The sequence below is a fragment of the Bombina bombina genome, chromosome 8 (assembly GCF_027579735.1).
Source record: "Bombina bombina isolate aBomBom1 chromosome 8, aBomBom1.pri, whole genome shotgun sequence".
Classification (NCBI taxonomy): domain Eukaryota; kingdom Metazoa; phylum Chordata; class Amphibia; order Anura; family Bombinatoridae; genus Bombina; species Bombina bombina.
In genome coordinates this window covers 170,877,984-170,902,980 of record NC_069506.1, presented here as the reverse complement: position 1 = coordinate 170,902,980, position 24,997 = coordinate 170,877,984, and the positions used below count along the sequence as shown (strand labels likewise).

Here is a 24,997-nt window from a genome sequence, read left to right as displayed (position 1 = left end):
CCCCACACTGAAGCTTCTCAAGTACTCCTCAGCCATTCTGTGGGAACTCCTCTGGATCTTAGTGACAACTGCTAAGATCATCAACCTCCAGGCAGAAATCTTCCATCTGCTGCCTGAGGAAAAATAGCACTCACTGGTACCATTTAAAATAAAAAAGTCTTGCTTGAAGAAAATAAAAACTATCATTTTATCACCTCTTTCACTTTACCTCTTCCTATTACTAGTATAGGCAAAGAGAATGACTGGGGGGTGGAGAGAAGGGAGGAGCTATATATACAGCTCTGCTGTGGTGCTCTTTGCCACTTCCTGTTAGCAGGAGGATAATATCCCACAATTAAGGATAAATCCGTGGACTCGTATCTAGTAGAAGAAATCCCAGACCCCGTTCCTGAATCGGAACATGAACTATCACTCCCAGGTCGGAGAGGTCTCTTACACAGTGCAAGAACGCCTCTCTTTTTGTCTGGTCTACAGATAATCTTGAAAGCAGAAACCTGCCTCTGGGAGGAAAACTTTTGAACTCTAGTTTGTATCCCTGGGACACTATTTCTACTGCCCAGGGATCCTGAACGAAGGAAAGTCTGCCTCTACAAGATCCGGTCCCGGATCGGGGGCAGACCCTTCATGCTGACTTAGATTCAATAGCAGGCTTCTTGGATTGTTTTCCCTTATTCCAAGATGGATTGAGTCTCCATGAAGGCTTAGACTGTTCCTGCTTGAAGGTGGAAGAGGAAGAAATTCCCTTGAAATTTCGAAAGGAACGAAAATTACTCTGTCGACCCTTTTGTTTGTTTCTCTTGTCCTGAGGGAGAAGGTGATCCTTACCTCCCATAAAATCAGAGATTATTTCCGTCAAGCCAGGTCTAAACAAGGTCTTCCCCTTGTAAGAAATCGCTAAAAGCTTAGACTTAGAGGATACATCTGCAGACCAAGGTTTTAGCCATAAGGCTCTGCGAGCTAGAACAGAGAAACCTGAAATCTTGGCTCCCAGTTTGATAACTTGAAGGGAACCATCCGTAATTAAGGAATTAGCCAATTTAAGAACTTTTATCCTATCCTGGATTTCATCCAGGGGAGTTTGTCCTGATAGCATCAGACAACGCATCAAACCAATATGCCGCCGCACTAGTGACAGTAGCAATGCACACAGCTGTCTGCAATTGTAAGCCCTGGTGTACATACATCTTTTTGAGTAACCCCTCTAATTTTTTGTCCATAGGATCTTTGAAAACACAACTATCCTCTATGGGTATAGTAGTTCTATTAGCTAAGGTGTAAACAGCTCCTTCCACCTTGGGGACTGTTTGCCAAGCCTCCTTAACCGAGTCGGCTATGGGAAACATCTTTTTAAATATAGGAGATGGAGAAAAAGGTATATCCGGTCTCTCTCACTCCTTAGCTATGATCTCAGTAGCTTGATCCGGTACCGGAAAACCTCCATCAAGGAAGGTACATCAAAATATTTGTTTACCTTACTGGATTTTTTAGGCTTAACTATGCCCATAGAGTCGCAGTCGTCCAATGTAGCTAAAACCTCCTTGAGTAACAGACGGAGGTGTTCTAGCTTAAATCTGAAAGACACAACTTCAGTATCAGCCAGAGGAATTACACTGTCAGAATCTGAAATTTCACCTTCAGATGCTACTACGGAATTCTCCTCCTCAGGCTACTGGGAGGGGGCATTTAAAAAAATAACACTAACTGCGTCAGAAACCTCACTTACTGAATGTCTGATTTTCCTCTTACACTTTCCCTGTAGCATGGGAAAAGCAGACAACGCATCAGAAACTGTAGAAGACATGAGAGAAGCGATGTCTTGCAACGTAATCCCAGAAGGAATTAAAGAGGAAGCGCAGGTGGTAAACTTTGGGACGCTTGAGGAGAAAGCTGTGGCATAAATTCTGACTCACAATGGAACAAATTAGCAATATTAAGAACAATTTCTAGCAAAAGGAAAAATTGACAAAAAACGTTACTGCCTCTTTAAAAAAATAAACCGCAACTTTTTTTACTCTAAACTGCAGATGCAGTATACGGTTAAATAAATTGAAAATAAAGACACCTCTACACCTCAGCTCTATGCTGAGGTGCCTACCTGCCCTTCAACCTGGAGATTGGTCCCTGTAGCCTAAACGATCCGGACCCCAGTAAGAGACAACCCTTGTCAATATCCGCTTCTAGAATCGCTTGCTTTTAGTGAAACCATGCGCTTCTAGTCAGCCTGAAATCAGTCACCTCCGCTCCGGAAGTAAGAAAAATGGCACGTAATGCTAAGATTACCGCCTCACTTGACTCCGCCAGTCATGGGCATATCTAAATAACAATCTCCATGTCTGTATTTTTTTTTTTAATTTTAACCGCCGGGAGAAGTGGAACCGCCATAGATATGTACCATAAGCAGCAATCTCAACCCCAGTGCCTGCGTATGCTGTCTAAAGTCCTCTCCAGTAAGGAGAGTTGTCCCTTGTGAATAAAAAGTGCTTGGTAATAAAAACGGCCCTTTCTTTTCCTTATCTCTGAAAATAAAGTGCCCACTTTTTCTGAATGACTGTCTCCAGAAATAATTTAAGTCAGCACTTACCTCATAAATCTGCCAGACAGCAGGGCAGCTCACCAGGCTTGAGAGGTCCTCTCCCTCACATAGACCTGTGGAAAACAGAAAGGACTGAGTATATCCCATCAGACTTTCATAATCAGGGCAGCATAAAATCTATGGGAGGCGCAGTGAGAATTATGTCCCACAAGTTCCCATTGCTCTAAAGCCACCACTGCTCTACTGAAGAGACTGATATGGACTACGGCTACACCCTAGGGCAAAGCAGCACAATCTTGCACTGCTTTAAAAATAATAAACTCTTGATTGAAGAAGCTTTTCTAACACCTAATTTACCACCTCCTTGCACTTAACGTAGGCAAAGAGAATGACTGGGTTGGGAGGGAAGGGAGGTGATATTTAACAGCTTTGCTGTGGTGCTCTTTGCCGCCTCCTGCAGGGCAGGAGTGGTATTCCCAATAGTAATTAAGATGATCCGTGGACTCATCGTGTCATTAAAAAGAAATATACAGTTTAAAACTTCCCTCACAGGCTATGAGTTTAAGCTTGATACAATTGTGCTTAAACATTCTGTGGACTTTAGTAATTTAGAGTCTACGCCTGAAAATAAGCAAAGTACAGACACCACAGGTTTAAAATGTTTGAGACAGATATTGTTCTTTACTTACAAAAACAATATGAGCGAGAGAGAGAGAGAGAGAGAGAGAGAGAGAGAGAGAGAGAGCGCAAGAGATGTGTATGTATGTATATCTCTCTCATCCCCCTCTCTCATCTCTCTCTATCTCTCTATATCTATATCTATATACACACACTTTCACTTATTTCCAGTGTGTAGGTTATGTCCATTTACTGTGTGCAGAATTTTCTACAGACAGGAGATGAAAGGTGATTGGGGTACGGCAATGCTCAGACTGGAAGACGACCAGCATAGTGAATGGTATGGTTAGAGTTCTTAGCTTTCCTCATTCTTACTGCAGCCTTTTTATCTGCGAGTGAATTAGTTCACTAACTTTATGGGTCTTCTCCTTAAAGTGAATGTAAATTTTGATGCTCAAGTACCCGGTTTTTAAAAATGCGATTAAAAACGGGCACTTTAATTCATCAAAATTTACATTTCACTCCTGTTGTGGAAAAAAAACAAAAAAAAAAATTACCTTTTAATCTTGGCGGCAGCAGCTCCAGCTTCCTCCACCCGTTGCAAAGCCTCTTCCTGGGTCTAAAATGAGGAACCCGGCTTCCTCCAATCACAGCGTTGAATCAGACACGGATTCCCACAGGGGGGAAGCCGTGATTGGAGGATGACCTATCCATCATTTCTGATATCAGAAATGGCTTGCGACAACTGGAGGAAGCTGGAGCTGCTGTCAAGTTTAAAAGGTAAGTTTTTTTTCACAACAGGAGTGAAATGTAAATTTTGATGAATTAAAGTGCCCCTGTTTTTAATCGAATTTTTAAAAAACGGGCACTTTAGCATCAAAATTTACATTCACTTTAATATTGTTTGCCGAGCATGCTTTATACCTAGCCACCAGGACTGGCACTTTATATGCTTGTTTGTGGTATTGAAATTGTACCAAATACAAACCCTTTTTTAGGTGTGAGCATATGAGGTCATATTGGTAAGCAGTCATTGTTTATCTCTAAGAGGAGGTGTGAATACATTTAATCAAACTCACTGGGATACTAGGTCTATTTTTAGGAATGCATGGCTTGTATATTTCTACCTAACTTCTCATTCTTTCCATGCAATTTCTGTTCCTGGTCAGACGTGCAGATTGTGGTTTTTGCTCACTTATATTTGTGATATTCACACTTACTATATTTAAGTTGACTACCTGTGTGTATTATTATCTTCTTTAGGTTTATTTTAAACTTCTTTTAAGTGTTTCAGACACACCCTTTTCCAACAGGTGTATAAAATCAAGGACATAGTCATAAAATCTCCATAGTCAAAACACTAGTAGTACAATAGGTCATACTGAAGAGCTAAGTACATGACCGTTTGTAAAATTTCTGCTCTAGCAGGTTTTCTCCAATCAATTGTAAGTGCTACTATTGTGAAGTAGAAGCACCTAGGAGAAACAACAGTTCAACCACATAGTGATAGACCAGGCAAACTCAAAGAGTAGGGTTGCCACATGCTAAAGTGTGTAATGTGAAGAATCACCTATTGCATCACTCACTACAGTTCCAAACGTCCTCTGGAAATCTGTTTCCATGACCAATCATCTGTAAGCAATCCTCACATCTACATGCACAATGCCAAGCATCATCTGGAGTGGTGTAAAAGGAAGCAGCAACTGGACTCTGGAGCAGTGCAAATGTGTTCTCTGGAGTGATGAATCATGCTTCACTATCTGTCAGACTGATGGAAGAATCTGGTTGTGGCAGATGCCAGGAGAATTCTACCTATCCGAATGCATAGTGCCTACTGTAAAGTTTGTTTGAGGTGGCATAATAGTAAGGGTTTTTATATATAAGAAATCCCAAGAAGAGCACTATCAATATATGGTCAGCTGCCAGGGTGCATGCAGGTAATAATAATAAAAAGAAAATATGCAGGTACTCACTGGTCTTTCATGCGCAGTTGATATATTGGTGCAGCATAATGTGACATTTAGCGGAAACTCTCCCATTCCTTAGACAACACTGATATCAAACACTTGCACACGCGCACATACACAGGCTTGCGCATAGGGTTTGGTAGTCTTGAACAAGTAAGAAATATCAGTGTAGAAGTAAGATATTTGGCTTTGCATTGTGGGCTTGCAACTTTTTATCCCTGACTAGTAAAACTATAGTCATAATTTACCATCCCTGTATATATGTATATGTTAAAAACACATCTGTATAAACCTATTATATCTAAAAAGTATACATGGTTATGTCTCGTCAATGCATGATTTCAAAATGTTATACTGTGAACTCCTAAATATTTAAAGGTTATATAATCCCTTCATCCTTCAAGATTGAAGTAGGTATGTTCTTACCTTGGGTGGATCAATCAACAGCTGATGAAACTCTCGTAAATACTGTTTAATTGCAAGCAAGGTGCCTAAGCTTGCTTGAGTGTTGGAAGACGTGTCTAGACCAGTGGTACTGATCTCGAGCTGGCCATCAATATTACAATAGAAACCACTCATGCCACCAAGTTCAGACCTGTAGAATAAGAAAACTGAGTAAATCGCAAATTATTCAAAGAAAATATTTAAAGGGACAGTCAACACCAAATTTTTTTTTTTTTTTTTTTTTTTAAAAACAGTAATTTATGCAAGAACTTACCTGATAAATTAATTTATTTTATAGTGGCAAGAGTCCATGAGCTAGTGATGTATGGGAAATTGATTCCTACCAAGAGGGGGCAAATGTTCCCAAACCTCAAAATACCTATAAATACACCTCCCACCACACACATACCCAAGTTTTAACGTATAGCCAAGTAGTGAGGTGTAAAGGAGTAAAAAAGCATACAAAAAGAGGAACTGGAAAAAAATAATGTGCTTTAATACAAAAAAAATCATAACCACCAAAAGAAGGGTGGGTCTCATGGACTCTTGCCACTATAAAATAAATAAATTTATCAGGTAAGTTCTTACATAAATTATGTTTTCTTTCATGAAAGTGGCAAGAGTCCATGAGCTAGTGATGTATGGGATATAATACCCAAGATGTGGAAATCCAGAGTCACTAGTAACTAGAGAGGGAGGAATAAAATAAAAAAGCTATCTACGCTGAAAAAATTTAATCCAAATAAAGTTTTCTTAAATTTCAAAAAACTCAAATCATAGGCAAAAGAATCAAACTAAGACAGCTGCCTGAAGAACTTTTCTACCAAAGACTGATTCTAAAGGAGAAAATACATCAAAATGGTAAAATTTAGTAAATGTATGCAAAGAAGACCAAGTTGCTGCTTTGCAAATCTGATCAACTGAAGCTCCATGCTTGAAAACCCAAGCTATAGCGACTGATCTAGTAGAATGAGCGGTAATACGCTAAGGCGAATACTGTTCCTCCTCCAAATAAGCTTTGAAAATCAAAAGCTCCGACCAAGATGCCAAAGAAATGGCAGAAGCTTTCAGAGTTTTTCTGCAACCAGAAAAAATAACAAATAGACTAGAAGTCTTACTGAAATCTAAGTAGTTTCAACATAATATTGCAAAATTCTTACCACATTCAAAGAATGTAAAGAACCCTTAGGAGTATTCCTAGGGATCGGACACAAAAAAGAAACAATCTTTCCATTAATGTTGTTAAAAATTCACAACCTAATGCAAACAAATGTAACACATATCTCGCAAAACAGCTTATCTTGATGGAAATCAGATAAGGAGACTCACAAGAGAGAACAGACAATTCAGAAACTCTTCTGCAGAAGAGAAAACCAAAGAAATAACACTTTCCAAGAAAGTAGATAAATAACCAAATGCATAGGGTCCAAAGGAAAAACCTGCAAAAACTTAAAAACAAAAATCGAGACTTCAAGGAGGAGAAATTGATTTAATAACAGGCTTGATAGGAAACATAACCTGAACCAAACAGTAAAAATCAGGAAGCTCAACAATCTGTTTATGAAATAAGACAAAAAAAAACATAATTTATGCTTACCTGATAAATTTATATATTTCCGGATATGGTGAGTCCACTGAATCATCAATTACTAGTGGGAATATCACTCCTGGCCAGCAGGAGGAGGAGGCAAAGAGCACCACAGCAAAGCTACTGTATATGTCACTTCCCTTACCCATAACCTCCAGTCATTCAGCCGAAGGGAAAATGGAAAAAGATAACACAAAGGTGTAGAGGTGCCTGAGGTTTTAGTTAAAAATAACTGTCTTAAAATAAAGGGTGGGCCATATACTCACCAAATATGGAAATAAATAAATAAATTTATCAGGTAAGCATAAATTATGTTTTCTTTCCTAAGATATGGTGAGTCCACGGAATCATCAATTACTAGTGGGAACCAATACCCAAGCCAGAAAACACAGATGATTAGGGGGTGACAAGACAGGCAGGCCTAAGCAGAAGGCGCCACTGCACAAAGAATCTCCCAAAAGAAGCCTCAGCTAAGACAAAAATATCAAATTTGGAAAATGTATGCAGAGAGGACCAAGTTGCAGCCTTGCAAATCTGTTCTACAGAAACTTCCTTCTTGAAAGCCCAAGAAGGGACAGCCCTAGTGAAATTAACTGAAATTCTCTCAGGAGACTGCTGTCCAGCAGTCTCATAAACCAAACGCATTATACTACTCAACCAAAGAGAAAGAAGAAGCTGAAGCTTTCTGACCTTTACGTTCCCCAGAGAAACAAACAGCAAACTGGCGACAATCCTTAGTCGTCTGTAGATAGAAAATAAAAGCACGCACAACATCAAAGTTGTGCAACAAACGTTCCTTATGAGAAGAAAGATAAGGACACAGAGAAGGAATAACAATTTTCTGATTAATATATCTATCCGAAACCACTTAGGAAGAAAACCTAACTAGTACGAATAACCACCTTAACTGCATGAAAGATAAGATGAATCACACTGCAAAACTGGGAGCTCCAAGACTCTCCAAGCAGAAAAGATAGCAATGAGAAACAAAACCTTCCATGATAACTTAATATCTATGGAAAGAAAAGGCTCAAGCAGAGCCTACTGCAAAACTTTAAGAACAAGGGTAAAACCCTAAGGGGGAGAAACCGACTTAAACACAGGCCTGATAAAAAGATTGCACATCTGGCACGTCCACCAGTTGCTTATGTAGCAAAAAAGACCATGCAGAAAACTGACCGTCCAGGGTACTGACTGACAAACCCTTCTCCAGACCACACTGGAGAAAGGATAAAAAATTCAGAAAATCCCCCGCTTAGACAAAACTAAGCGTCCAATCTTTAAGCAGTCAGCTTCAGAGATTTAGATGAAGGAAAAGACCTTCCACAGAGGTAGTCTCCAAGGTGGAGAGATGACATTTCCACTAGGTCTGCATACCAGATCCTGCGGGGCGACGCAGGGGCTAATAAAATCACCGCCGCTCTCACCTGAAAATACGAGTAATGACTTGTGGAAAGAGAACAAACAGAGGAAAAAGGTATGCAAGACTGAAAACCAAGAAAAATGTCAGAACATCTATCAGGACGGTCTGCGGATCTCATGACCATAAAACGTACCTTCGAAACTTAGCGTTCTGTCGAAACGCTCCCACAGAAGCCAACACCTGAAAGCCCCATGTGAGGGTCTACCTAGAGAACACTTCCGGATGGAAATGCTCACTCCCCGGGATGAATTATCAGTCTGTTTAGAAGTCAGACTCCCAATTGTCCACCCCTGGAAAGTGGATGACCGACAGCAAATGTGAGCTTCCTCCCACTCTCCCCGCCACACGTAGTGCCTGATTCTCCATAACGCCGATACAACACAGCACACCGTATCACACACCTGGTTGTGTGATCGTGTGATAGATGGTATTGGATCTGGAGAGGGCTAGTTCTTTTATACATAGCAGCTTAATAACGGAAGGAAACGGGTCTTTGAATTAGACATTTGTTCTAACCGTCAGTGCTGCTTTTTACAGCTACCAATACCACTGGTGGCTTTTTATGTTTATATTTTGTATATTGTGATTTTATACCATGATTCTATTATACATACGTGTATATACACTGTCTAATAAATATCTAGCTTTTACACACCAGATTGTACTGCCCCATTTCTCCCTACCTGCCCCTGGGTCCATAGTGGATTGAGTTCCACAATTTTGTCTGGAGACACAGAGACTGTTGTACTACAGCCAAGGAGCAAAGGGAAGTCGGTGGGATTCAGAGAAGGAGAGCATAAGGAGTGATCAGCTATAACCAGTGTCTCATTGACACCTCATACGAATTGAGGTTTAATCACGTGATTGGTTTGACTTTATTTGCATAGCTTATTGTATCTGTACACAACAGGCTTCACTAGGGGTGCCTTTCTTGTGCGCTTCTCCACATCTTGTATGTATGTATATATATATATATATATATATATATATATATATACACACACACACATATACATACACACACACACACGTACCTCAAATTTTAGCAGACATATATACATATACAGACATAAACGGCAATTAATAGACTCACTGATCACAGCATTCCTCAACGGCATCTATTCAAACCTATACTAGAAAATATATATACACACATGTACCTCAAATTTTAGCAGACATATATACATGCGTGAAAATCAAACACTATCTGTTCCCGCATTAAGAGGCATATAACACTGTAGGTGTTCAAACATATGTGATACGTACTATCTAGGTCGCCACTCAATGCCCGTGTACCACTGGTTGTCAGCTGTAAGGGGGACTCCCCAGACCCGTGGTCATAACAAACGTCAAACTAACCACCGTGATCAAAGTTAGAGATTGGGACATACGATGGTAAATACCTGTGAATATTAGAGACCACAGCTCGGGTATGCCACAATAGACGCGATATGACGAGATGTGATGCGCATCAAGCTCCTAACTACGCCCCCAAGTTAACTACTATGTGAAGGGTGAAAGGTTATAGGAGACAGGCCCCCATGTTGACAACAATAAAGATCTAATCAGCTGGCTGGTACGTCTAAGTACCCCTATACAAAAAATTCAAATGATACAGACAAGGAGTGTATCGTATACCTGTAAATGCGTGAACTAGACTCCTAAGGGGAAATACTATGTGAATGGGAATAAAATTACAAAGTGGCCAAGAGGGACATAACGAAATAAGATAAGAGACTCATACTTGGTACCCCATCTACACTTATATTAGTGCTGTTGGTCGCATCGCTTCGTTAGTAGTCTTAATAGAACAACATAGTTAAAGGCAGAAGCAGAAGCGGGGGAAACTCATCCCCTGGCTCATCATACATACAAATAGCCGTTAGCAAATTCGGATACATATTAGCATATAACAGGGTAACCATCAACAGATGTAATCCGGTAATAAACAGAGAGGCATGTTGTATTTAAAAAGATCCCCTCATACAGAGTGTAAAACGTATGTCCAGCGTAATCACTATAAATATCCAAAATAAGCTCTCAGACTATAGAGCCCCCTATGCGAGCTACTAACCTTAATAGGTAAGGGTAGTGGGTCTAGAGTCCAACCCAGTGGCTCCCTTTGGACAGAACAGAGGAATTTGCATGTGTATCAGGGTCCTAACCCCGACCCCAAGTGTATAACTACAGAACTAATGATAGGCTGTCAGGGACCGGCCTCTATAAACACAGAATGTGTTAAGGCTAAACAGCAAATTTGATGCATGCTAGGTGATTCACCCAAAGGTAGTTCACCCAAGGAAGAACTGTAAGGGTCTGTATGGGGTAATAACTAAAGGAGATAGTGCAGGATAATCAGATGCATGATGACAGGCAGACTAAGTGGAGGATCAAACCAAAAAATTATATATAAACATAAGTGTCTGATTGAAGGATAAACAATGTCCAACATCAAAGCCTGGGATGGGAACTGCACATGTATGGGTCTATAGAATACCAAACAGGCAACGAATGTCTACAACATTAATCAGGAACCCAAAGATACGACATTGGTCAATCAGGAAAAGAAGTATACTATTAAAACAACACTCATGTCCATGGTATGGCCACAGAGAGCAATCTCTGTATACTCAGGGACCGGAAGAGACTGTCTGGTAGGTGGTACCTGTGTCTTCTGATGTCACAAGAAGCAATGCCAATCGATACCCATGTTAAGGCCATGTGGGTGGACTGTGTTCAGTTTATAAATCCATTCAGCCTCTCTGCAGAGTAGTAACTTGTCACGATCCCCCCCCACGGTTTAGTGGCGGGATGTGGTCAATCAGCTTGAACCTGAGGTCGGACACTGTGTGGCCCATATCCAAAAAGTGCCTGGCCACGGGTTGGTCACTCTTCTCCTTGTATATGGCTGTTCGTATGGCACTTCTGTGGTTCGCCATCCTCTTCTTTACGTCGTCTGAGGTCTTTCCAATGTAGAATAGACCACAGTTGCAGTTTAACATGTATACCACATATTGGGTGGTACATGTAAGGTAATGTTTGATTTTAAACATCTCATTTGTATGAGGATGTCGAAATTGGCTGCACTGGAGCATTGAATTGCACGTCACATAGCTAGGGCACTCAAATGAGCCTTTTTTGGTGGATCGAGTTCTTTTACTGTAACTGTTAATGGGGTCAGTCCTCATCAGAATGTCTTAAATTCCTCCCTCTTTTATATCCAATTCTAGGTGGACCATATCCACGATATGGTAATGATGAGTCGGATTCAATTATATCCCATTTTTCTTTCAATGTCATACCCAGTGTTCTTGTGTCTGGAGAGTAAGTAGTGATGAAGTTCATTCTAGTATTGGGATCCACACTCGTCTGGTTCCCACGGGTCTGGGGAGTCCCTCTTACAGCCGACAACCAGCGGTACACGGGCATTGAGTGGCAACCTAGATAGTACGTATCACATATGTTTGAACACCTACAGTGTTATATGCCTCTTAATGCGGGAACAGATAGTGTTTGATTTTCACGCATGTATATATGTCTGCTAAAATTTGAGGTACATGTGTGTATATATATTTTCTAGTATAGGTTTGAATAGATGCCGTTGAGGAATGCTGTGATCAGTGAGTCTATTAATTGCCGTTTATCTGTCACCTATCTGCCATCTATGCAGGATTGATTTAAGTAATTTCACTTGTTATTAGGTGCTATGATGATGTACATAAGGAACATGAGAACAGCCACTGATTATATGGCCTCTACTGATTATACCAATTTTTGCTGTAAATGTACTTTGATGCAATATTTGTTAGTTTTCACATGTTTTGATGGTGTTTGTTTACATTAGGGGGTTGCCAAGGCAACAGTTTTGGCGTTTTTTTGCACTGGGGGAGGGTCTTATTTAACAGTATAAATGTTTGATTCATTCTATGTACTTTGGTCTGATGAAGGGGTGTATTCCCCGAAACGTAACTGAATAAATCCAGTAATGTTAAGACCAGTGAGTGCCGTCTCCTGATTTTATATATATACATACATACATATATACATACATACATACATACATATACACACATACATAATTAAAAGGAAATTTATGCTTACCTGATAAATTAATTTCTATGATACGACGAGTCCACGGATTCATGGAAGTGGCAAAGAGCACCACAGCAGTGCTGTCTATATAGCTCCTCCCTTGACTCCACCCCCCAGTCATTCGACCGAAGGTATAGGAAGAAAAAGGAGAAACTACAAGGTGCAGAGGTGACTGAAGTTTTAAATCACAAAACAAAATCTGTCTTAAATTGACAGGGCGGGCCATGGACTCGTCATATCATAGAAGAAATTAATTTATCAGGCAAGCATAAATTTCCTTTTCTTCTATAAGATACGACGAGTCCACGGATTCATCCTTTACTTGTGGGATACAATACCAAAGCTACAGGACACGGATGAACGGGAGGGACAAGACAGATACTTAAACAGAAGGCACCACTGCTTGAAGAACTTTTCTCCCAAAAATAGCCTCAGAAGACGCAAAAGTATCAAATTTGTAAATTTGGAAAAGGTATGAAGTGAAGACCAAGTCGCAGCCTTACAAATCTGTTCAACAGAAGCATCGTTTTTAAAAGCCCATGTGGAAGCCACCGCTCTAGTAGAATGAGCTGTAATTCTTTCAGGAGGCTGCTGTCCAGCAATCTCGTATGCCAAACGGATGATGCTTTTCATCCAAAAAGAAAGGGAGGTAGCCGTAGCTTTTTGACCTCTACGTTTTCCAGAATAGACAACAAACAAAGAAGATGTTTGACGGAAATCCTTGGTCACTTGCAAGTAAAACTTCAAGGCACGAACCACGTCCAAGTTATGTAACAGACGCTCCTTCTTAGAAGAAGGGTTAGGACACAGAGAAGGAACAACAATTTCCTGATTAATATTCTTATCTGAAACAACCTTAGGAAGAAATCCAGGTTTAGTACGCAAAACCACCTTATCAGAATGGAAAATAAGATGAGGCGAATCGCATTGTAATGCAGATAGCTCAGAAACTCTTCGAGCAGAAGAGATAGCAACTAAAAACAGAACTTTCCAAGATAGAAGTTAAATATCTATGGAATGCATGGGTTCAAACGGAACCCCTTAAAGAACTAAATTCAAACTCCATGGCGGAGCAACAGGTTTAAACACAGGCTTAATTCTAACCAAAGCCTGAAAAACGACAATGTCTGGGACATCTGCCAGACGCTTGTGTAGTAAGATTAACAAAGCAGAAATCTGTCCCTTTAAGGAACTAGCCGATAACCCCTTCTCCAATCCTTTTTGGAGAAAGGACAAAATCCTATGAATCCTGATCTTACTCCATGAGTAGCCTTTGGATTCGCACCAATAACGATATTTACGCCATATCTTATGATAAATTTTCCTAGTGACAGGCTTTCGAGCCTGAATCAAGGTATCAATGACCGACTCGGAGAATCCCCGCTTAGATAAAAACATAATTTATGCTTACCTGATAAATTCCTTTCTCCTGTAGTGTAGTCAGTCCACGGGTCATCCATTACTTATGGGATATTAACTCCTCCCTAACAGGAAGTGCAAGAGGATCACCCAAGCAGAGCTGCTATATAGCTCCTCCCCTCTACGTCACACCCAGTCATTCGACCGAAAACCAAACGAGAAAGGTGAAACTATAGGGTGCAGTGGTGACTGGAGTATAATTTAAAATTTAGACCTGCCATAAAAAACAGGGCGGGCCGTGGAATGACTACACTACAGGAGAAAGGAATTTATCAGGTAAGCATAAATTATGTTTTCTCCTGTTAAGTGTAGTCAGTCCACGGGTCATCCATTACTTATGGGATACCAATACCAAAGCTAAAGTACACGGATGACGGGAGGGACAGGCAGGAACATTAAACAGAAGGAACCACTGCCTGAAGAACCTTTCTCCCAAAAACAGCCTCAGAAGAAGCAAAAGTGTCAAATTTGTAAAATTTGGAAAAAGTATGAAGAGAAGACCAAGTTGCAGTCTTGCAAATCTGTTCAACAGAGGCCTCATTCTTAAAGGCCCACGTGGAAGCCACAGCTCTCGTAGAATGAGCTGTAATTCTTTCAGGAGGCTGCTGTCCAGCAGTCTCATAGGCTAAACGTATTATGCTACGAAGCCAAAAAGAGAGAGAGAGGTAGCAGATGCTCTTTGACCTCTCCTCTGTCCAGAATAAACGACAAACAGGGAAGAAGTTTGGCGAAAATCTTTAGTTGCCTGTAAATAAAATTTCAGGGCACGGACTACGTCTAGATTGTGCAGAAGTCATTCCTTCTTTGAAGAAGGGTTAGGGCACAATGATGGAACAACAATCTCTTGATTGATATTCTTGTTAGTGACTACCTTAGGTAAGAACCCAGGTTTAGTACGCAGAACTACCTTGTCTGAATGAAAAATCAGATAAGGAGAATCACAATGTAAGGCCGATAACTCAGAAACTCTACGAGCCGAGGAAATAGCCATTAAAAACAGAACTTTCCAAGATAACAGCTTGATATCAATGGAATGAAGGGGTTCAAACGGAACACCCTGTAAAACGTTAAGAACTAAGTTTAAGCTCCACGGTGGAGCAACAGTCTTAAACACAGGCTTAATCCTGGCCAAAGCCTGACAAAAAGCCTGAACGTCTGGAACTTGTGACAGACGTTTGTGTAAAAGGATGGACAGAGCTGAGATCTGTCCCTTCAAAGAACTTGCAGATAAACCCTTTTCTAAACCTTCTTGTAGAAAAGACAATATCCTAGGAATCCTAACCTTACTCCATGAGTAATTCTTGGATTCGCACCAGTGTAAATATTTACGCCATATCTTATGGTAAATTTTCCTGGTAACAGGTTTCCTAGCCTGTATTAAGGTATCAATTACTGACTCCGAAAATCCACGCTTTGATAAAATCAAGCGTTCAATCTCCATGCAGTCAGCTTCAGAGAAATTAGATTTTGATGTTTGAAAGGACCCTGAATTAGAAGGTCCTGTCTCAGAGGCAGCGACCAAGGTGGACTGGATGACATGTCCACTAGATCTGCATACCAGGTCCTGCGTGGCCACGCAGGCGCTATTAGAATCACCGATGCTTTCTCCTGTTTGATTCTGGCAATCAAACGAGGAAGCATCGGGAAGGGTGGAAACACATAAGCCATCCTGAAGGTCCAAGGTGCTGTCAAAGCATCTATCAGGACCGCTCCCGGGTCCCTGGACCTGGACCCGTAACAAGGAAGCTTGGCGTTCTGGCGAGACGCCATGAGATCCATATCTGGTTTGCCCCAACGTCGAAGTATTTGGGCAAAGACCTCCGGATGAAGTTCCCACTCCCCCGGATGAAAAGTCTGGCGACTTAGGAAATCCGCCTCCCAGTTCTCCACGCCTGGGATGTGGATCGCTGACAGGTGGCAAGAGTGAGACTCTGCCCAGCGAATTATCTTTGATACTTCCATCATCGCTAGGGAACTCCTTGTCCCTCCCTGATGGTTGATTTAAGCCACAGTCGTGATGTTGTCCGACTGAAACCTGATGAACCTCAGAGTTGCTAACTGAGGCCAAGCCAGAAGGGCATTGAGAACTGCTCTCAATTCCAGAATGTTTATTGGAAGGAGACTCTCCTCCTGAGTCCATGATCCCTGAGCCTTCAGGGAATTCCAGACAGCGCCCCAACCTAGTAGGCTGGCGTCTGTTGTTACAATTGTCCAGTCTGGCCTGCTGAAGGGCATCCCCCTGGACAGATGTGGCCGAGAAAGCCACCATAGAAGAGAATCTCTGGTCTCTTGATCCAGATTCAGCATAGGGGACAAATCTGAGTAATCCCCATTCCACTGACTTAGCATGCACAATTGCAGCGGTCTGAGATGTAGGGGTGCAAAAGGTACTATGTCCATTGCCGCTACCATTAAGCCGATTACCTCCATGCATTGAGCCACTGACGGGTGTTGAATGGAATGAAGGACACGGCAAGCATTTAGAAGTTTTGTTAACCTGTCCTCTGTCAGGTAAATTTTCATTTCTACAGAATCTATAAGAGTCCCCAAGAAGGGAACTCTTGTGAGTGGTAAGAGAGAACTCTTCTCTTCGTTCACTTTCCACCCATGCGACCTTAGAAATGCCAGTACTAACTCTGTATGAGACTTGGCAGTTTGGAAGCTTGACGCTTGTATCAGAATGTTGTCTAGGTACGGAGCTACCGATATTCCTCACGGTCTTAGTACCGCCAGAAGAGAGCCCAGAACCTTTGTAAAGATTCTTGGAGCCGTAGCCAACCCGAAGGGAAGAGCTACAAACTGGTAATGCCTGTCTAGGAAGGCAAACCTTAGATACCGGTAATGTTCCTTGTGAATCGGTATGTGAAGGTAGGCATCCTTTAAATCCACTGTGGTCATGTACTGACCTCTTTGGATCATGGGTAAGATTGTCCGAATAGTTTCCATTTTGAACGATGGAACTCTTAGGAATTTGTTTAAGATCTTTAAATCCAATATTGGTCTGAAGGTTCCCTCTTTTTTGGGAACCACAAACAGATTTGAGTAAAACCCTTGTCCGTGTTCCGACCGCGGAACTGGGTGGATCACTCCCATTAGTAAGAGGTCTTGTACACAGCGTAGAAACGCCTCTTTCTTTATCTGGTTTGTTGACAACCTTGAAAGATGAAATCTCCCTTGTGGAGGAGAAGCTTTGAAGTCCAGAAGATATCCCTGAGATATGATCTCCAACGCCCAGGGATCCTGGACATCTCTTGCCCAAGCCTGGGCGAAGAGAGAGAGTCTGCCCCCCACTAGATCCGTTTCCGGATCGGGGGCCCTCACTTCATGCTGTCTTAGGGGCAGCAGCAGGTTTTCTGGCCTGCTTGCCCTTGTTCCAGGTCTGGTTAGGTTTCCAGCCTTGTCTGTAGCGAGCAACGGCTCCTTCCTGTTTTGGAGCAGAGGAAGTTGAAGCTGCTCCTGCCTTGAAGTTACGAAAGGCACGAAAATTAGACTGTCTAGCCCTTGGTTTGGCTCTGTCTTGAGGCAGGGCATGGCCTTTACCTCCCGTAATATCAGCGATAATTTCTTTCAAACCGGGCCCGAATAATGTCTGCCCCTTGAAAGGTATGTTAAGCAATTTAGATTTAGAAGTTACATCAGCTGACCAGGATTTTAGCCACAGCGCTCTGCGCGCCTGAATGGCGAATCCGGAATTCTTAGCCGTAAGTTTAGTTAAAATGTACTACGGCATCAGAAATAAATGAATTAGCTAGCTTAAGGGATTTAAGCTTGTGTGTAATCTCATCTAATGGAGCTGAGTCAAGGGTCTCTTCCAGAGACTCAAACCAAAATGCTGCCGCAGCCGTGACAGGCGCAATGCATGCAAGGGGTTGCAATATAAAACCTTGTTGAACAAACATTTTCTTAAGGTAACCCTCTAATTTTTTATCCATTGGATCTGAAAAGGCACAGCTATCCTCCACCGGGATAGTGGTACGCTTAGCTAAAGTAGAAACTGCTCCCTCCACCTTAGGGACCGTTTGCCATAAGTCCCGTGTGGTGGCGTCTATTGGAAACATTTTTCTGAATATAGGAGGGGGTGAGAAAGGCACACCGGGTCTATCCCACTCCTTAGTAACAATTTCAGTAAGTCTCTTAGGTATAGGAAAAACGTCAGTACTCGTCGGTACCGCAAAATATTTATCCAACCTACACATTTTCTCTGGAATTGCAACTGTGTTACAATCATTCAGAGCCGCTAACACCTCCCCTAGCAATACACGGAGGTTTTCCAGCTTAAACTTAAAATTTGAAATGTCTGAATCCAGTTTATTTGGATCAGATCCGTCACCCGCAGAATGAAGCTCTCCGTCCTCATGTTCTGCAAATTGTGACGCAGTATCAGACATGGCCCTAGCATTATCAGCGCACTCTGTTCTCACCCCAGAGTGATCTTGTTTACCCCTAAGTTCTGGCAATTTAGACAAAACTTCAGTCATAACATTAGCCATGTCTTGTAAAGTGATTTGTAATGGCCGCCCTGATGTACTTGGCGTTACAATATCACGCACCTCCTGAGCGGGAGATGCAGGTACTGACACGTGAGGCAAGTTAGTCGGCATAACTTCCCCCTCGTTGTCTGGTGAATGTTGCTTAACATGTACAGATTGGCTTTTATTTAAAGTAGCATCAATGCAATTAGTACATAAATTTCTATTGGGCTCCACCTTGGCTTTTGAACATATTGCACAAAGAGATTCCACTGTGTTTGTTTAAACAAACTAGCAATTAGACTAGCAAGCTTGGAAATACTTTTCAACTGAATTTACAAGCAATATGCAAAACGTTACTGTGCCTTTAAGAAGCACACAAAAAAACTGTCACTTTGATATAACAATGAACCGGTGTAGTTATAGCAATCAATTTTTCATATGAAATGCATTAATTTAGCAAAGGATAGCACCCATTAGCAAATGGATTATTAACCCCTTAATACCAAAAACGATTGACAAATAAATACGTTTTTAATCACAGTCAAAGCACAGTCTCACAGGTCTGCTGTGAGTGATTACCTCCCTCAAACTAGTTTTGGAGACCCCTGAGCTCTGTAGAGACGTCCTGGATCATGCAGGGAGAATAAGGAAGACTGTGACTGAATTTTTAATGCGTAGTAAAAGCGCCAAAAATAGGCCCCTCCCACTCTTAAGCAGTGGGGAAGCTCAGTAACTGATTTTATGCAAAATAAACGACAGCCAAGTGGAAAATAATGCCCATAAATTTTCACCAAGTACCTCAGAGAAAAAAACGATTAACCTGACAGTAAACGTTTTAAATATATGAATAAGAATAAAAGCCTGTTGCTAGTCGCTATCACTGCAGAGAGGCTAGAGTTATATGTAAACAGTATTTTCTTAGTGAAGTGCCATTCCCCAGAAATACTTTGGTGCCAACATACATACATAACAGCCTGATACCAGTTGCTACTACTGCATTTAAGGCTGTACTTACATTATATCGGTATTAGCAGTATTTTCTTAGTCAATTCCATTCCTTAGAAAATAATATACTGCAACATACCTCTTTGCAGGTGAACCCTGCCCGCTGTCCCCTGTTCTGAAGTTACCTCGCTCCTCAGAATAGCCGAGAACAGCAAATGGATCTTAGTTACGTCCGCTAAGATCATACATAAACTCAGGTAGATTCTTCTTCTAATACTGCCTGAGAAGAAACAACACACTCCGGTGCTGTTTAAAATAAACTTTTGATTGAAGTAATAAAAAACTAATTTAATAACCACACTCCTCTCACACATCCTATCTATTAGTTAGGTGCAAGAGAATGACTGGGTGTGACGTAGAGGGGAGGAGCTATATAGCAGCTCTGCTTGGGTGATCCTCTTGCACTTCCTGTTAGGGAGGAGTTAATATCCCATAAGTAATGGATGACCCGTGGACTGACTACACTTAACAGGAGAAATCAAGCGTTCAATCTCCAGGCAGTCAGCCGCAGAGAAACTAGATTTGGATGTTGGAACGGACCCTGAATGAGAAGGTCCTGTCTCAGAGGCAGTTTCCACGGTGGCAGAGATGACATGTCCACCAGATCTGCATACGAAGTCCTGCGTGGCCACACAGGCGCTATCAAGATTACCGAAGCCTTCTCCTGTTTGATTCTGGCAATCATGCGAGGTAGGAGAGGAAAAGGAGGAAACACATAAGCCAGGTTGAACGACCACGGTACTGCTAGAGCATCTATCAGTACTGCTTGAGGATCCCTTGATCTGGACCCGTAAGAAGGAAGTCTGACGAGATGCCATCAGATCCAATTCTGGTGTGCCCCATTGATGAATCAATTGTGCAAACACCTCCGGATCGAGTTCCCACTCCCCAGGATGAAAAGTCTGACGACTCAGAAGATCCGCTTCCCAGTTCTCCACTCCTGGGATATAGATGGCTGATAGATGGCAAGAGTGAATCTCTGCCCATCAAATTATTTTGGAAACCTCTATCATCGCTAGAGAACTCTTTGTTCCCCCTTGATGATTGATATATGCTACAGCCGTGATATTGTCCGACTGGAATCTTATGAATTTGGCCGAAGCCAGCTGAGCCCACGCCTGAAGCGCGTTGAATATCGCTCTCAATTCTAGAATATTTATTGGAAGTAGGGCCTCCTGCTGAGTCCACACACCCTGAGCCTTCAGGGAATTCAAGACTGCGCCCCAGCCCAAAAGGCTGGCGTCCGTCGTCACTATGACCCATGCTGGCCTTCGGAAAGCACATTCCCTGGGACAGATGATCGTGTGACAACCACCAAAGAAGAGTCTCTGGTCTAAAGATCTAGATTTATCCGCGGAGACAAATCCGCATAATCCCCATTCCACTGTCTGAGCATGCACAGTTGCAGTGGTCTGAGATGAAAGCGAGCAAACGGAACTATGTACATTGCCACTACCATTAGTCCAATTACCTCCGTACACTGAGCCACTGTCGGCCGAGGAATGGAATGAAGTGCTCGGCAAGTGGTTACGATTTTTGATTTTCTGACCTCCGTCTGAAAATTTTTTATGTCTACCGAGTCTATCAGAGTTCCTAGGAATGGAAATCTGGTTAGAGGAACAAGTGAACTCTTTTATATGTTCACCTTCCACCCGTGAGATCTTAGAAAAGCCAACACGATGTCCGTGTGAGATTTGGCTAAATGGTAAGTTGACGCCTGAATCAAGATATCATCCAGATAGGGCGCCACTGCTATGCCCCGCGGCCTTAGCACCGCCAGAAGGGACCCTAGCACCTTTGTGAAAATTCTGGGAGCTGTGGCCAACCCGAAAGGAAGGGCCATAAACTGGTAATGTTTGTACAGGAAGGCAAACCTGAGGAACTGGTGATGATCTTTGTGGATAGGAATGTAAAGATACGCATCCTTCAAATCCACGGTGGTCATATATTGACCCTCCTGGATCATTGGTAAAATTGTCAGAATGGTCTCCATCTGGAAGGATGGGACTCTGAGGAATTTGTTTAGGATCTTGAGATATAAAATCGGTCTGAAGGTTCCCTCTTTTTTGGGAACCACGAACAGATTGGAGTAAAACCCCTGCCCCTGTTCTACGTTTGGAACTGGGCAGATTACTCCCATGGTATATAGGTCTTCTACACAGCGTAAGAACACCTCTATTTTTCTCTGGTATACAGACAAATGTGAAAGATGAAATCTCCCCCTTGGGAGAGAATCTTTGAATTCTAGACGATACCTCTGGGTCACGGTTTCTAATGCCCAGGAATCCTGAACATCTCTTGCCCAAGCCTTAGCAAAGAGAGAAAGTCTTCCCCCTTCTAGATCCGGTCCCGGATCGGGGGCTGCCCCTTCATGCTGTCTTGGTAGCAGCAGCGGGCTTCTTGGCCTGTTTACCTTTATTCCAGGTCTGGTTAGGTCTCCAGACTGACTTGGATGGAGCAAAATTCCCCTCCTGCTTTGTGGCAGAGGAGGAAGTAGAGGGTCCACCTTTAAAGTTTTGAAAGGAACGAAAATTATTTTGTTTGGCCCTCATTTTATTCGTCTTGTCCTGAGAAAGGGCATGGCGTTTACCTCCAGTAATGTCGGAAATTATATCCTTCAGTTCAGACCCGAATAGGGTCTTACCTTTGAAAGGAATAGCTAACAGCTTAGATTTTGATGACACATCAGCAGACCAGGACTTAAGCCATAACGCTCTACGCACTAAAATGGCAAAGCCTGCATTCTTTGCCGCTAATTTAGCCATTTGAAAAGCGGCATCTGTAATAAAAGAATTAGCTAGCTTGAGAGCCTTAATTCTATCCAAAATATCATCTAATGGGGTCTCAACCTTAAGAGACTCCTCTAGAGCCTCAAACCAAAAAGCGGCTGCAGTAGTTACAGGAACAATGCACGCTATAGGTTGTAGAAGAAAACCCTGATGAATAAACAATTTCTTTAGAAGGCCCTCTAATTTTTTATCCATAGGATCTTTGAAAGCACAACTGTCCTCAATAGGTATAGTTGTACGCTTAGCCAGGGTAGAAATAGCTCCCTCCACCTTAGGGACCGTCTGCCAGGAATCCCGAATGGTGTCAGATATGGGAAACATTTTCTTAAAAGTAGGAGGGGGAGAGAACGGAATGCCTGGTCTATCCCATTCCTTAGTAACAATGTCCGAAATCCTTTTAGGGACTGGAAAAACAGTGTAAACAGGGACCTCTAGATATCTATCCATTTTACACAATTTCTCTGGAGGTATGACAATAAAGTCAATCATCCGGAGTCACCAAAACCTCCCTGAGTAACAAGCGGAGGTGTTCAAGCTTAAACTTAAAGGCCGTCATATCTGAGTCTGTTTGAGGGAACATCTTTCCTGAATCAGAGAGCTCTCCCTCAGACAGCAATTCCCCCACCCCCAACTCAGAACACTGTGAGGGTACATCGGAGATGGCCAATAAAGCATCAGAGGGCTCAGCATTTACTCTAATACCGGACCTACTGTGCTTACCCTGCAAGCCAGGCAGTTTAGATAATACATCTGTAAGGGTAGTAGACATAACTGTGGCCATATCTTGCAGGGTGAAAGAATTAGACGCACTAGAAGTACTTGGCGTCGCTTGGGCGGGCGTTAAAGGTTGTGACACTTGGGGAGAAGTAGATGGCATAACCTGATTCTCTTCTGACTGGGAATCATCCTGAGACATACTTTTATCAGCTAAAATATGTTCTTTGCAATGTAAGGCCCTTTCAGTACATGAGGACACACATTTTAAGTGGGGGTTCCACAGTGGCTTCTAAACAAATGGAACATTGACTTTCCTCAATGTCAGACATGTTAAAACAGGCTAGTAATGACCACAAACAGACTTGAAACACTTTATTTTATGAAAAAAATAACAATCTGAAAAAACGGTACTGCGCCTTTAAGAGAAAAAGCATACAATTTTTCCAAAACTGCTTTAAAACGATAAAATTATCACAATTTTATGATAAATGCATCCCAACTTGTCAGCTAAGTTTGCCCCACAAGGAAAGGAATACTTAACCCTTACCAAAAAATGTTGTGCTATAAAACGTTAAATTCAAACAAAAAACACCCCCTGCAACTCGCCACAGCCCTGCTGTGGCGCCTACCTGCCCTCAGGTGTCTGTAAAATCGGATTAACCCTTCGATTAGGCCCAAACTGTCTCTGAAAGGCCCACCGGAGTTGGAGCTTGCTGCTTGTCTGGGAAAAACAACTGCGCAACTGAGGCACAAAAATAGGCCCCGCCCATCTCACTCGATGTCTCACAGCTTAAAATAACCGCACCAGAGCGGTCTAAAACCTAGCCATGTGGGTTCATATACCCATTAAGTGAAGCCATGTGTACCCTCCATTCTTAAATAAAGTAAAAATGTTTGCCATAAAAAACATTATATGTAACTCCCAACATAGAAACATTTGCCCACAAACATCCTATCATCAGTGTCAACCATTTTTTTATAGCCCAATACACAGGTCCAGTAATACCCCTCTCTATACATTAGGATTACTGCTTACCCTTTCCCTCATGGGGATACTGTCAGCCAATTCTGAAATAACACAGTCTCTCCAGAAAAAAATGACTGAACATACCTCAATGCTTGTAGCATGAAAAACGTTCCTCACACTGAGGTTTCTTAAGTACTCCTCTGCCATTCTGTGGGAACTACTCTGGATCTTGGTAACACCTGCTAAGATCATCAGTCTCCAGGCAGAAGTCTTCATCCATCTGCTGCCTGGGAGAAAATAGCACTCACCGGTACCATTTAAAATAAAAAAGTGTTGCTTGAAGAAAATAAAAACTAACATTTTATCACCTCTTTCACTTTACCCTTCCTATTACTTAGAGTAGGCAAAGAGAATGACTGAGGGGTGGAGTCAAGGGAGGAGCTATATAGACAGCTCTGCTGTGGTGCTCTTTGCCACTTCCTGTTAGCAGGAGGATAATATCCCACAAGTAAAGGATGAATCTGTGGACTCGTCGTATCTTATAGAAGAAAAGTTTGTTTGTTTTTACTTTAAAAAAGGACATGAAACACTTTGACAGTGTAATATAAAATGTTTAATCATGTCTAGCAGAAAAAAGTTGCAATATTTTTTTAGTAAGTATTTTACCCCCTTGTTTTGTAATTTAACTATTGTGGGTTTTCCTACTCAAAATCAGAAGGGCAGACAAAAGCCTATCCATTTCACATATCTATAGTAGCTGGCCTCAGAAGAAATGATCAAATAAGGAACAGTAAACAATGACAGTGGCTAGCATAGCCTACTTTAGTAACAATTTTAGATTGGCTACTCCAAATCAGATGTGGTGGGGGACTAAGGCCATTGTAAAATGATTGCAACAGGGTCAATACGTTTTTTGTTTTTTATCTTTTACAAAAGTCTTCTAATTACAAGGCATTTTATGCC

At 41.9% G+C, this 24,997-nt stretch overlaps 1 protein-coding gene across 2 annotated transcripts in view; it reads right to left on the bottom strand.

The window, feature by feature from the left end:
• Window positions 1–24,997, bottom strand: part of PPP6R1 (protein phosphatase 6 regulatory subunit 1) — a 602,143-nt gene that overhangs the window by 353,618 nt on the left and 223,528 nt on the right. For both annotated transcript variants that reach the window (XM_053690700.1, XM_053690701.1), the window contains exon 8: window positions 5,545–5,713. In XM_053690700.1, the coding sequence (XP_053546675.1) occupies window positions 5,545–5,713 (169 nt within the window). The remainder of the gene's footprint in view (window positions 1–5,544; window positions 5,714–24,997) is intronic.